Raw genomic sequence first — 14396 nt, 5'->3', positions numbered from 1 at the left:
TGAAATGTTTGGACCATTTTTAAACTTTTTCACTTGCTACCCAACTATATTGTGATACACCTCAAAGCACCAAATGCTGTAGTTCTTGAAAGCATAACAGATAAAAAATTGATTACAGAGGTAAAAAATCTGCTAGTGGATATGAGCCTTCAGCTGGTGAATCCTTAAGTTGCAGATTGCTAGAAACTAGGAGGGCACATCTATTTTTACCTTGCTTACATCCTTCTTAAAAGCACCCACTGATCAGTCATGCATTTTCAAGTGGTGTGTTGGCAGGGGCAGATGTTCAGAGCAAAATAGCTGCTCACAGCTTCCAGCTGATGAGAAACTTCCTCAAGTGGTGGTAGCTTCTGGATCTTTCTGCTCAGTATCTTTGGACTTTTCCTCTGCCAATTTCTCAGCAGATACTCTAAGCGACAGAATTTGTGCTTTCTGCTGTCCTCATGTACTAAGAATTGTACCTGGCACAGATCCTGGCAAAGTAACTGGGAAAGCCACGGAGTCTCTGCCACATACTCAGGAATCAAGCTCAGCTATCAAGTGCTATCTCTGAACAGCAGTGATGTGATTTAGTAGATGCCAAAATCTTTTCTTCTCAGAATGTTCCCCCAAAGCTTTTTCAATTCCTAGTCATTGATGAGCGTCATGAAAACATTGGGACGAAATAATTACAAAAGACGCAGACAAAAAAAAAAAAAAAAAAAAAAAAAAAAAAAAAAAAAAAAAAAAAAAAAAAAAGAAAGAAGGAAAACAGATGGAAAATCAGCCTGAACTTTGGGAGCTCCTCGGCGATTTCGTTTCCTTGGGTGCCCCCTCGTGTCCATCACTAGTGTAGCCGGATGCTACAGTTCGGACTGAATCCGGCAAAAAAAAAGAGGTATCCACTTGCTATCACCTTATTAGGTTAATTCATTTCGAAATCCATTTTCCCACCCCTTTATGTAGTAACCCTATGACTTCATCTCCAAAGTGTAAATTTTCAGGTTGAGTGCATAGTTTGTGCCTTATCTTGGACTGTCCAAAACCAAAAAAGGCCTTCTCTGCTTGTCTTTTGCCTCAAGTTTTGTGGATTTTCAAGCTTCTTGAGTGACTTCATCAATGCTCTTAGGCATGATTTTAAGAGGAACAATTCCAGCTGAAATGCCAGAGAGCTGAGGATACTCACAGAAGCTGATCAAGTTAAGGGATTAAGCTTTGTTCACCCCACATGTAAAAATTTCCCATGCAGGCTGGTGTGTTGGGAAACTCAGTTCCCAGAAAGTTGAGTTACAACCAAAAAGCCAGAAAGGCTCTGGATTTTCTGTCATATGACACTGAAGTATCTGCTTCCAATCTTTATGTTCAGAGAGGAGGATCCATCTCTCGTGGAAATACACTAACGTGTCATCGGCTTGCCCTGGCATATTCCCTGTTGTGCTGCACAGCATTTGCAGGAGCAGAATAGGATTCCCTCACACTCCAGTCTGGATTTATACAGCCCATTTGCATTCCTGCTGATGTTGTAAGAGCAGTAGAAAAAATAAAAATATAATTTTCAAGCAAATGAGAACGGTTCCTCTCTTTGAAACCTCAACAACTGAATGTCAAAACCATACACCCACAGGTGGATTGTATTTGATGTTTTGGAGGCACAGCAGGAAGGAAATTGGTCGGCTTGGGCTAACAGACATCCTGATCACCACTTTTTGGCACACTTAGTAGTGAAAATAAGAGGTGTTAAATATGAGCAGGTGAAATGGAAAACAGGTCCTTTCCTCCTCTTAACTAAAAGGGCAAAATAATGCAGGGAAAGAGCTTTGTCAATACGAATTTTTAAATGGGCAGCTCTTACTCTCAGGCTTAGAACAATTTACTAAAAGATTGTTATTTTTTTTAGCCTAAATAAATTGACCTATGGGTTATTCATCCAGCAGGCTCAATGCTATATGTCAAAAGAAGTTTAGTTAATCCTCTAGCAAGCAGGAAGGGCAAAGAACTTACAGAGGTGAAAAATTACATTTTGGCTGGTAGAAAACAGTCCTATGGAAATGTTTGAAATATTTAAGGGGTATCATATATGAAAGCTTTCATGAGTGGGAGGCAAAGACTGAAGTCTTCTGGACTGGGAACCCATTTTATTTCATCATCACTAACCTTATAAGAAGATAAAAATTAAAACATACATCCTTCTTCAGTATGACATTAAATGAGATTCTTTCTTTGGACAGCAGCTGTGCTCTCACAAGGGCCCTCTGCTGCTCACATTCAAAGTGAAACACTCCAAACTTGTTTGGGACTCACAGAAAAGTCTTGCAACACTTAATTGAAGCACCAGCAATTTTCAAAGGGATGTAAAACCTAAGTCCTCATGGGACAGGACTACATTAGTCTCTACCTAAGTGAGATAAGAAGAGGCTTTTTAATGGAGAGGTATTTCAAAACTGCTCACTGCAGGATTTCTTGTGTTCGTGTTGGCCTTTGTCATAGCCCATCAGGGATTGTTTATCAGGAATAAAAATTTCCTCTGATATTATCTACACCATGTATAATTTTGTGAGCTTATGCTTGGCTACTGCGGCACTCATTACCTCATTATCAGCAGGAGGAACTTCAGGAAGGAAATAACCTCCAGAAGCAGAAGAAATCTGGAGAGACCCAACTTTCTTATTTTAACACATACACCTCTGTGAATAGAATAATAATAAAAAAGGACCAACTGTGTATATAGTAGTACAATCTCCATTATGATATTGCTATTTTTCTTTTCAAAAGCACAGAACCTTAAAATTTTTAGGCATATGACATAATTTCAGGCCTGTCAGATGCTCAGCTTTCTGTGTGGAATGACATTGCTTTAGTGTGTGCCCCAGTGTCCCTCTAAACGTGCAAGTCATTTTGTACCATGTACCTGGTCAGTTCATGGAGGTCTGTACCTGATACCTCGCTACATCTGAGTCATTTGGTGGAAGACAGATACTGTCAGTATTGAGCTTTACAAGGTGAAAATTTCTGCTTCTGCATTAATTCTGCATTTCAAAAGCTGACAGATGGAAGTCTATACAAACATCCAGCTACAGCAGCTATTCTGCTCAGCTTCCTTCCCATCTGTGTTATGGTGCTGATTTGCTACATGTGGGTTGAGTGCTAAAGTGAGCAATAACTTGGATGAAAATGGAGTTCTTTGATTCAGTGATTCTATGAATCACTGAGGACATGGACCCCTTGGAGTGAGTCCAGGGGAGGCCACCAAAACGATTAGAGGGATGGAGCTCCTCTCCTACGTGGAAAGGCAGGGAGAATGGGGATTGTTCAGCCTGGAAAAGAGAAGGTTTTGGGGTGACCTAATTGCAGCCTTCAAGTACCTGAAGGGAGCCTACAAGAAAGATGGAGAGAGACTATTTACAAGGGGATGTAGTGAGAGGACAAGGAGGAATGGATTCAAAGTGAGGGAGAGTAGTTTAGATTAAATGCTAGTAAAAAGTTCTTTACTGTGGCCATGCTGAGGCCCTGGCACAGGCTGCCCAGAGCAGCTGTGGCTGCCCCCATCCTTGGGAGTGTTCAAGGCCAGGCTGGATGGGGCTTTGAGCAGCCTGGGATAATGGAAAGTGTCCTTGTCTAAGACAAGGGGATTGGAACTAGATGATCTCTAAGGTCCCTTCCAACCCAAACCATTCTGTGATTCTACAATAATAAACGAGTTCCAAAGCACCGGACTTCAACGTTATGCTGCCTTTGTCAGGCAGGGCTCAAAGCGCTTTAATGAAATAAATTCATTAGGCTTCAAAAACTTTTATCTCAGCATTACAGAACGATTGAATAGATGTGATCGATGAATTTGATTGATGAATTCAATTGATGCCCACAGGGTCCTGAGGTCCTGGCACAGGCTGCCCAGAGAACGTGCGGATGCCGCACCCCTGGGAATGTTCAGGGCCAGGCTGGACGGGGCTTTCAGCAACCTGGCCTGGTGGAAGGCGTCCCTGCCCATGTGGCAGTGGGCTGGAACCAGGTGTAGGGGGGCCAACAGGAGCCGGCGAGAGGCCGCTCCCCGAGAGACGCGGGGCCGGGCGGGCGGTGAGGGAGGAGCGCTCCGGAGGGGCGGGCACGGCGGGCGAAGCCTCGCGAGAGCGGGCGGGGTGGCGGCGGCTGCCGCGCTCCTCCCCGTGCCGGTGCCGGCGAGCGAGGCCTGCGCCGGGCCCGGGCCGGGCTGTGCCGAGCGGCGGGGGCGGCGGCCGGGCCCGTCCCGGTGCAGCGGGCAGGATGCCGGGCGGGCGGGTGTGCGGCGCCTGCGGGTGCGCGGAGATCGAGGTGGACGCGGCGCGCGGGGACGCGGTGTGCACGGGCTGCGGGTCGGTGCTGGAGGACAACATCATCGTGTCCGAGGTGCAGTTCGTGGAGAACAGCGGCGGCGGCTCCTCCGCCGTGGGACAGTTCGTGTCGCTGGACGGTGAGTGCGGCCGGGCTGGGGCGGGGCGGGGCGGGGGGCGGTGTGCGGAGAGGGGCCCGGGGGCACAGGGAACGGGGTGTGGAGAATAGCGGGCGGTGTGTGAAGAGAGGGTGTTGCGGGGATGGGGGACATGGCAGAAGGGAAAGGGTGCTGGAAGAGGCGTGGACAGGGACAGGATGAAGGGGATGTGAGAGGTGTGGGATCAGGGACAGGGCATAGGGATGAGCGACCCAGTGGAAAAGGACCTGGGGGTGCTGGTCGGCAGCAGCGGAACATGAGCCCTAGGTGTGCCCAGGTGGGCAAGAAGACCAGTGGCTTCCTGGCCTCTGTCAGGAATAGTGTGGCCAGCAGGACCAGGGAAGTGGTCGTTCCCCTGTACTGGGCATGGGTGAGGCCACACCTCGATGCTGTGTCCATTTCTGGGCCCCTCAATTCAGGAAGGACATCCAGGGGCTGGATCACATCCAGAGAAGGGCAGCGGAGCTGGGGAAGGGTCTGGAGCACAAGTCTGGGGCTGTTTAGCCTGGAGAAGAGGAGGCTCAGGGGAGACCTTACCACTCTACAGCTCCTTGACAGGAGGGTGGAGCCACGTGGGGGTCGGGCTCTGCTCCCAGGGACCGAGTGACAGGACGAGGGGACACAGTCTTCGCCTGCCGCGGGGGAGGTTTGGTTGGACATTAGGAAGAATTTCCTCACAGAAGGGTTTATTAGACATTGGAATGGACTGCCCAGGGCAGTGGTGGAGTCACCATCCCTGGAGGTGTTTAAGGAAAGGCTGGACATGGCGCTCAGTGCCATGGTCTGGTGGACGAGGTGGTGTTCAGTCATAAGTTGGACTCACTGATCTTAGAAGTCTTTTCCAGCCTAATTGATTGTGTGATTCTGTGAGTTCAGAGACAGGGCATGGGGGTGAGGGAACTGTGGCCAGTGTGGGGAAAGGGACAGGGAGATGCTGTGCCAGAGGGTGGGGTTATGGGGATGCTGCATGGGGGAGTGAGGACAATGTATAGGGGAGATAAGGAGTCTGTGCTGGGAGATAAGGACAATGTATAGGGAAAAGAGTGCTGTGCAAAGGGGTGTGAGGGACAGACTGGAAAACCGTGTTGTGCAAAGAAGGGATATGGATGGGGCATGTGGGACCTAGTGCTGCAGAGAGTGGAAATGGGAGAGGCAATGCATGGGGAGGAGAGCGTGCTGTGCAGGGTGAGACAGAAAGGGAGTGGGGGAGGCTGGGATGAATAGGAGAAAAGAGCTGTGCAGGATGAGAGGGGCTCTGAGTGTGATGGAGTGAATGTGTGAGGGACTGGGGCAGGTGTGTGAGAAGGTTTGGGGCTCTGTGGAAGGGCTGGGTGCACAGGGAATGGGGAGGTAGATGAAATTATTTGGGGTAGAGGATAGGAAAGGTTGGGTTGGGTGTTTAACGGGTAGGGGGAATATGGGGAGGCACTGAGTCAGTGATGGAGGAGAAACAGGCTGTAAGTGAAGGGTCAAGAGTATCCTGTCAGTAGTTGGGCTGGGGTTTTTGTGTGAATTCTCTGGAGGATAGAACATGGAAAAAGGCCATGACAAGAAGATGCAGTGTTTGGAAGGGGAGAGAAGGAAAATGGGTGTGGGGACGTTGTAGTGTTTGAAAGGGGAGAGATGGAAAATCTGTATGGGGAATGTGTATAAGGAGAAAGAAACATAAGCAAAACATGGGAAAGAGCTTAGCAGTGAAACAAGCGGCTCTGATGGATTGTATAGCTGTGGGGAAGAAAGAGGAATTGTGGTGGAGAATGCAGCACTGCAAATTGGAGTTTGGGAGTTTACTGTAGGCTAGGATTTGTCTGATGCCATTCCTATCTTCCAACTCAGGGTGCTGACATTACTTTTTTTATAACTTATAAGCAGCTCTTGTATCCTTCACTTTTTCCTGTTGTGATGTGGAGACTACATTTTTTAGGGCTTGTTCTGCTTTTTCCCTCCCACCCAAAATTATGCAGGACAGATGGCATGCAAGCTAGAGCTCATTTTGGGATGCCTTTATCCTTAAAAAAAATCTAAAGGAAAAGAGAGAAATGCACCACACTGAGGCTTCTTTCCTCTTCTGGATGAATTGCACAGTACTTTACAAAATTTCTTTTAGGAATAGCCTTTCTTTTTTGTCTAAGTCCTGAGATGCTGCTGTTGGCTAATCTTTTTTTTCTGGATAGTCCATTAATTCTTTGATCTTGCATAGCTAGTTAGTTACCTGTTATATGTTACCCTGAAAGAACAGAGTCTATTGCCCATGAAGACAGACACCTTAAAGGTGGTGGGTGTGTAAAAATGAAAATGTGATTGCAGCACATTCTAGCATGCTCATGGTGGCTTTATCTGGCTGGCACAAGTTGTGGTTGCAGGGGCTTCAGTGTGTGCTCATACTGTGATCTTCTAGGAAGTCTCCACGTGCACTGGTGTGTGTGCTTGGGGGAAGTGTTGCTTGTGGAAGTGACTGAACAGGACTTCCAAAACAATGCTGTTTGTAGATTTGTTAAGTTACTGCAAAGGTGAGTGAGGGTGCAGCCCTGGCACAGGTTGCCCAGAGAAGCTGTGGATGCCCCATCCCTGGAGGTGTTCAAGGCCAGGTTGGTTGGGGCTTGGAGCAACCTGGTCTGGTGGAAGGTGTCCCTGCCCATGGCAGGGGGTTTGGAGCTAGATGATCTTTAAGGTCCCTTCCAATCAAATCATTCTGTGATTCTGTGAGTGCAGGCCCTGTTCCACACAAGAAATATTTTAAGGAAATTGGAATATGGGTGGCTTATGCTGATACAATTCTCTGTGTTCCAAAACAGGTGCTTTTGTTGTGAATAACTTTTTTTCCTTGACATAAACTGAGTGAGGCAAGCTAATCTGAAAAGATGTATTTGTGCTCCAAGAACAGTGTCTTCATCATGTGAGCTTGTTTATTAATGTGTGTATGAATGATTAAAGTCCTCTGGAATGGGGAGAAAAGTCATGTACTGTGTAAGAAGGATTTAATCTTTACAAAGGTTGGGGAATTTCCGAAGGAACGTATATTTCTTTTAAGTCAGGAACAATGTACTTGCTGAAAGGAACATTTTCTGGTAAGCTACATCTTTCAGTGACTTCTGATTATATTAGCAAATTTCCACCAAAATTAAAAGTTTTTAACACCTTTTCCTGTCATCTTGGTCAGCTCTTTAGGTCTGGCCCTGGGGGATCCCCTGTGTATGAAATGCCTTGGTCTGAGGCTGCTTGGACTGTGGTCTGGTGATCTCAGCCTAACTGTGTGGAGTGTTTGCAGTGTCAGAGGTGCCTGGAGTGCTGTTTTTGAGTCCCTGGCTCATGGTTAGTAGGGCTGGGTGTCATGGAGAACGTTGTCTAGGGTTTGCAAAGGATGAGAGATGTCAGGTTCTTTATTGCAGGGCTGAGAATTGAACGGGGTGTTTGGTGTTTGTGGAGTTCAGAGCTGCTGGTTGTGCAACAATATTCCTCAAATCCTTTCAAGATCCGCAACAGCTTCTATTTGTGTGCTAATACATGTTGAATAGTTACAGATGCATTTATTAATAATTTATTTTCACCTTCATCATAAAAAAGCAAAAGGGAGTGGAAAGCACTGAGACGCCGATTTCTCTTTTTTACGTATAGCAAAACCTTTTATTTTGCCAAGCTATCTGTTAAGATTTCAGAATCCTGCATCTGTTAACTGAAGGAGTGAATCCTGCACTTCTCTGTATTAACACAAAGTGGCCAAGTCCTTGCTAATAAGTCATGTAGAATCCCTATAAGACATGGGAAATTCCTTCTTTTATTCTCTCGGGGCTGGAGGAAGGTGTGAGATCACAGTTAAGTTTTCTCTGGCAGTATTTACATTGAGCTAATTATGTGCCTGGTGTAGGAAGCCTCAACTCTGATGCCTTTCACAGAGAAGTGTGGTGTAGCCCGTGTTTTCCAGTGCAGGTGGAGTGCAGTGAGTCTGTTCCTTTCCATTGTTTTGATGTTTTAGCAACTGAGCTTTAGGTGTGCTGTGAAAGTGTGGGCTTGTGCTTGGCTGTGAGTGAGGAGTTTTGCTTTGCTCTGCATGAAGTCTTGGGAAAATGCAGGCTAGTTAATGCTGTGGGACAAAAGGGTAGAATCATAAAATCATTTAAGTTGGAAGAGAGCTTTGAGATCATTGAGTTCAACTGTTAACCCAGAACTGCTAAGTCCATCATTGAACCATGTTCCTGAGTGCCATATCTATGTGCAGAGGATGAGCCAAGAAGGTAGAAGTAGTGAAGGATAAAATAGGTGTTTTTTACAGGTAAATATAGGGTAACAATGGTTTTTGGCAAAGTGGCTTGCCTTGCAGATCCTTTGGAGCTTTCTAAGGAAGTTGGTAAGTGGGCAAAGCAGATGGTTGTATTTGCAAAGAAAAGTCAGTAAGATCTTTCTCCAGAAGCCTTTTTGGTTAAGTGGACAAAGCAGAAAGTTGGATTTTCAAAGGAAGGTCAGCAAGATCCTTCACCAGAAGCTATTATACAATCTGAGCTGTCATTGATAAGGAACAGTCTTTACAGAGCAGAGTAGCTCTTGAAATGATATGAAACATAGTCTAGAGAGAAATAATGTGAAGGAGACACCAGTGAAATTCCATAAATCTGGACTGATAATCTGGAAAACAAGTGACTGGTGAATTAATGAGGTTTGTGGGCAATACTAAATTATTTGGGGTAGTAAAGACTGTAGAAGGACCTGTTGCTTTTAGTGGATGGGTAGTAGGATAGCAGTTGGGATCCAGAGTTGCTGTGAGAGTTAGTATTGTTCCTTTCTTCCACATGTGGCTGCTTCTTCTACATCCAAACTGGCTAGCATAACATTGGAAAGAGATCCCTAGGTCTTAATGGATAGCTCTATAAAAACAATTATCTCAGTGTTCATTCATGGTACAAAAAAAACCTGAGTGGGGAGGGGAATGTTAGCAGTTAAAAGAGCATGTACAGCATGTCTGTACACTGTAGTGTATCCACAGTGTTACCTCCAGCTGAAGTGCTGTGTGCAGTTCTGGTGGGTTTCTCTTTTCTTCCCCCTCCTCAGGAAAGCCTCTAATAGAACTAGGAAAGATACAGAGAGGATGATAGAGTGATTAAGAGGAGAGCTTCCTGAAGAGCTTCTCAGTTAGAATGGCTGAATAGACTCAGCCTCTTCAGACTGGAAAAGAGATGATTGAATGGGGCCATAGTAGAGATCTGTAAATGCAGTAGAATAACACAGCAAGGATGAGTGGCTGCTCAGGGTCACATAATGCAAAATCTAGGGAGTGCTAAGAAATCTAGCAGCTAGCTGATTGCAAAGGTAGTGGATAGAAGGTTCAGAAGCATTAGGAGGTTTTGTTTGGTTGGTTTTGGTTTTTACAGAAAAAAACCCCATGTGGATCTGAAGTTGTGGATGTTAAAAGTTTACATGAGTTTTAAATGATTGGGCAGACAGAATAAAAATATGTTGTGGCTATTAAAAAAATACATTGTTTCTGGTTCAGGAAATCCTTGAGCCACAGATCTCTAGACACTGGGAGATTATGTGAGAGACCTATCACAACAAGCTTTCCTCCTGTGTTTTGTGTTACCCTTGTAGGGTAATGTATATTAATGAACTGTCTCATTCAGAGGTAGGACACTGGACTAGACAGTCTTTCAGTCTGATTTGGCACAGCTGTTCTTTTGAGTCTTCACAGGAAGATTGTGTTCTTTGAGCTTTACAGAGCTAATCCCACCATTCCTTTCAATGCTGTCTGTCTGAAGGAGTAGCAAGTCAGGTCTTCTTGCAAGCTACCTGTCACTTCCTGGGTCGTGAGCTGGTAAGTTCTTTCACTAGCAAGGGAATAACCCCTTCAGGCTCTAGAAGGGGCTGCTGTGTATTGTTTTGTTGATCTTTTGAGAGGAAAGTCCTCTGAAAGCTTTGATAGGCCCCATACTGGTCTACTTAGTTGTAATTCTTAATTCTGTTGTGAGTGGTCACAATCAGGAAAGAATCCAGCCTCAGCCCTTCACCCTAGCTGTGTTATTATCTTGAAGCTTGTGAAGGCCCTGCCTTGAAATTTGGTTTCTGAACCTGATTGATTTGACCCTGGATAAGTCAGGTGTTAGTGGAGAAGGGTTGTCATGCCTATTTGAGCTCCAAGGAACTCTGTTAATTGCACAGAAAGTGTTTGAGGCACGTACTTTTTCTAGCTGAGTCTAGTTTTGAACAATAACTATTCACTTTATAATTGGTAGCCAGTTCAGGCCTTCTCAGACTACCCCAAGAGCTTGTTCTCTGTGACTTTTTAACAAATTTGGAGAGCTTTTGAATTCTGCTAATTGGAATGAATGTGCCTTGCTTTTTATTTTTCATCATACCCAAGTTCTTAACAGATGCCTATCAGTCACTACATTTGAACACATCCCAGCAGGAGGTACAGCAATACAGGGTCTAAGAGTGAGCTACATTTCTCCCTCTCCATTATGCTATAATTGCATCCTGGAAGATGGACTTACACTGAGCCCTTTGCCAGTTTGCACTGGTTTGATGGCTGCTGCTTTTGCAGAAAGGCAAGTTAAGAGTTGTGTGCCATGTCTGAAGGTGTGGAGTTCTCTGATTGCTCTTTCACTGTGTCTGGGTGGGAGTCCCCTGTCTTGTGGTAGTTGTTGGGAGGAACCATTTTCATTAGTATTTTCTTTGAAGCTGACAGGAGAAAAACTGAAGCTGAAGAGAGTGAGAAAGCTGAGATGGAGCAAACCTGACAGTCCAGATCTCTCTTCAGGCTTTTGTTGAAAGAAGCTGAGAAAGGTGAAATCTGGGACTTCTGACACTAGTCGAAGGAGAAGAAAACAGTCCCACCTGAGAAGGTTGATGTGCAGGCAGCACAGCAGCAAGCTGGAAGATGTAACAGAAATACAGCACAAAGAAACAATGCTGCAAGGTGTACTGAGCTTGTGATCCTCAAGCATGCTGTCTGGGGAAGCTCAGCTTCTTTTATTCCAGAAATTCCCTTTAAATACTTGGTACTAAGCTGAGAAAAACAGATCTGATAAGCTTTTTGGTCACAAACCAGGTACTGCTGGTTCTTGCTGTCCCTGACCAGCTTCTCTCTGGGGTTCCCCCAAGGCTGCCCATGGCGCAGGACTCCATCCCAGACCTCAAGGATGTTAGCTCCTGCCCCAAGGATTGCACAGCAGGGCCGGTCTCCAGCTCCCCACAGCCTTGCCCTGCTCACCTGTAGGTCCTGTAGATCCAGGCTCATGTCCTGTCTGGCCTGAACCCATCCCTGTGGCCCTGTTTGGACATTCTGGGGCTGTCTGATCTTGTTCCTCATGCTGGGCCTGACCCTGACCCCCACATGCAGTCTGACATCCTGCCTGGCCTCAGCCCATTCCTAGACCCATGGAGGTGCCCGGTGCCCTCAGCTCTGCCTGTCCCTGCCCTGCTACAGAGTTCAGAGTCACATCTCTAGTAAAACTTTAAATGAGAATTATTAGTAAATCTTTTAACTTACTTTTACTTAATGATTAAGCCTGGAGGTTTTAGGGCAGTGACAAATACACAGACACAGTCACAGAAACAGGATTCTGCAGTGGGCACTGACAGCATCAGTTCAACTTCAGCACTGATCCAGGATCACGCAGAGCTCCTGGCTCTGGTACAGCAAACATGCATTAAGACTCTGCATCTCCAAATGTACATGAGTTTGCAGTGCACTAATTTGAAGCTGGTGGGAGGTTATCTTCTTGGTTTTGCTCATAAGGAGAAAAGGAAGTTGTGAACTAGTAGTCCTTAACACACCAACAAGTGTTTGTTAAAATTTTTGGTGTAGGAGGTTCCACAACATTTTTAAGTAGCCTGCTTAGAATTTTAGAACATCAAGGCAGAGTTTATTTCTACTGTTACAGGGGTTTTTTGCAAGTAAGTTGTAATGAACTTACTACAGAGACCCATTAGCACTGCCACAAATGCTGATGTGTACTCTCACTCTGCAGTGTCCCGTGACAGATTTAATGTAATTAATGTAATGTAATTTAGTAAAGCCGTGGTACGCTCAGTGTTTCAGGTATACCTATGGAAGCTTACTGAAATATTTTCTATACTATTTTATCCTTAAAATCTCTTATGTTTTTACATCGACGTATGTGAACTATATTGACCTCACATGCAGAACTTGACAAGAGTTTGCCTTGATCTAAATATTTGTCTTTTGGGGATTGTGGAAATGGAAAGAAACTGGAAAGAAGAGAGGGGGACTGAATACCTGGAGGAAAAATCTTCCATGGAATTTAAGCTAAGCTTACTAGTCATTCATTGTCTGTACCTTTTTGCACTCTAGAGCTTTTTAAGATGGACAACTCCTGTCACAGTGAGTGCTAGTGAGGCTGTTGGGAGAGGGGATGAACTCTGTATCGGATTCTGTGCTTTTGTCCACTTGGTTCCTATGTACAATAAACCATTCTTGTGTATTTTTTAATATTAAAAAGTGGAAGGAGTAAGGGTTTTGTTTTTAATTGGTATTTGTTAATTGGTTTCCATGTAAGATATTGATAGACCAAGTATTGACATTAAATGTTTCTTACAGTGCGGCCTCAAACAGTCCTGAAGTACGCTCTGCCAGTAATACACATGCTAAGCTTGAAACGAAAACACTGGGTACTGAAAAGTTAAAATAATATTAATACTAACACATTTCCTCATATTTGTGGCCCTGCTTTTTAGAGATGACACTAATTCATGGTTAATGTTAAGTTATGCAGAGTGGTCATGATGTCATTTGCAATACAGAGAAAAGAAGTATGCTGGATTTGCAGACCTTTTGATGGAAATCATGAAGAGTATTTACCTGTTTTACTCTGTGCCACATTTTCTCATTACAAAATTAATTCTTGATCATGTTGTGTTGGGAAGTAAGAGGGGGAACTTCCATCTAAAATAATTATCTGCTCTGTGTTTTAGTGAGATGAAGCAAATCAATTTTTCTTCTCTCCCCAAATCCTCCAGGTGGCAATCGTGCACCAGAGTTAATATCAAGTTTTTTCTGGCATTGAGTCTTTTCCATACTGACCTTGGGATGGCGACAACAGAGGGTGCTGCTGTCAGCTGTGGCGGTGCAGAATAGTGTACATAACTTGGATGCAGACTGGTTTCATAGATTTGGGAAGTCTTAAGTTGGGTTGTGGTGGATGCAACAGTATATTTATCTCTACAGTTGGTAGTTATGAAAATAAGCCCTTGAAAATAAGCTATGATGGAATAGATTTAAAGCTTGTCCATGTAAGTTTATGTGGCAGTACTCTTTCAGCAGGCTCTGGTGCCTCTGCAGACTTGTTAATTTCCCTATAAAAATGAGCAAGAAAAGAATTGTTTCAGTTACAAACTAAAGAACTTGATTCATATAATTTTGCTTTTGTAGGTATGAATTGTAGTGGGAGGTTTACTTACCCTCTTTTTTACTTTTATGGTCTGACTTCAGTAGGAAGCTCATTAGTTTTTTTATATTAGATTATCTTGCCTTCCCTGATTATGAAGCCATTGGCATGATGCAGTCTGCGTTCTTTACCAGACCCAGATTTTATGCTGGGTCTGTAAATACATGTATTTGAAATAGAAGGTTTTCCCCTACCTTGTCCTGAAGAAAGGACTGGTGGCTTTTGGGTTTAATTTTACAGGGAAGGGTTTTGGTAGGATTGGTCCTATCAGATAGCAGGTACACTTCAGTTCAGGTTACAAGCAGCTTCATTCCCTGTCTTCACTTGCTCATTTATGTAGAGGAAGCAAAATCTTTAATGCTGGGACTCGATCTGTTTCTTCTTCAGGTATTGAATCTGAAACTCATCATGTCACTACCTGACAGAAAAGTGCCCTTTAAGCTGCAGATACCCAAGTGGCTGCTCTTTGCCTCTACTGCATGGAGTGATTTGATAAGTGCTGTTCCTGTTACCTGTTGTTTTTTGTTGCTGTTCAAGGTTGCCACACACTTCAA

General features: G+C 44.6%; 1 protein-coding gene across 1 annotated transcript in view; it reads left to right on the top strand.

Annotated features, from left to right (window-relative positions):
• Positions 1–4124: 4124 nt before the first annotated feature.
• The window catches only part of BRF1 (BRF1 general transcription factor IIIB subunit), a 172910-nt gene continuing 162638 nt past the window's right edge, over positions 4125–14396 (top strand). The window contains exon 1 of the mRNA XM_082283858.1: positions 4125–4426. Within this exon, the coding sequence (XP_082139984.1) occupies positions 4240–4426 (187 nt within the window). The 5' untranslated portion in view covers positions 4125–4239. The remainder of the gene's footprint in view (positions 4427–14396) is intronic.

Source organism: Coloeus monedula (assembly GCF_965178545.1).
Source record: "Coloeus monedula genome assembly, chromosome: 6".
Classification (NCBI taxonomy): domain Eukaryota; kingdom Metazoa; phylum Chordata; class Aves; order Passeriformes; family Corvidae; genus Coloeus; species Coloeus monedula.
Note: the sequence above shows the minus strand (reverse complement) of the source record. Positions and strands in the feature narration are given on the sequence as shown.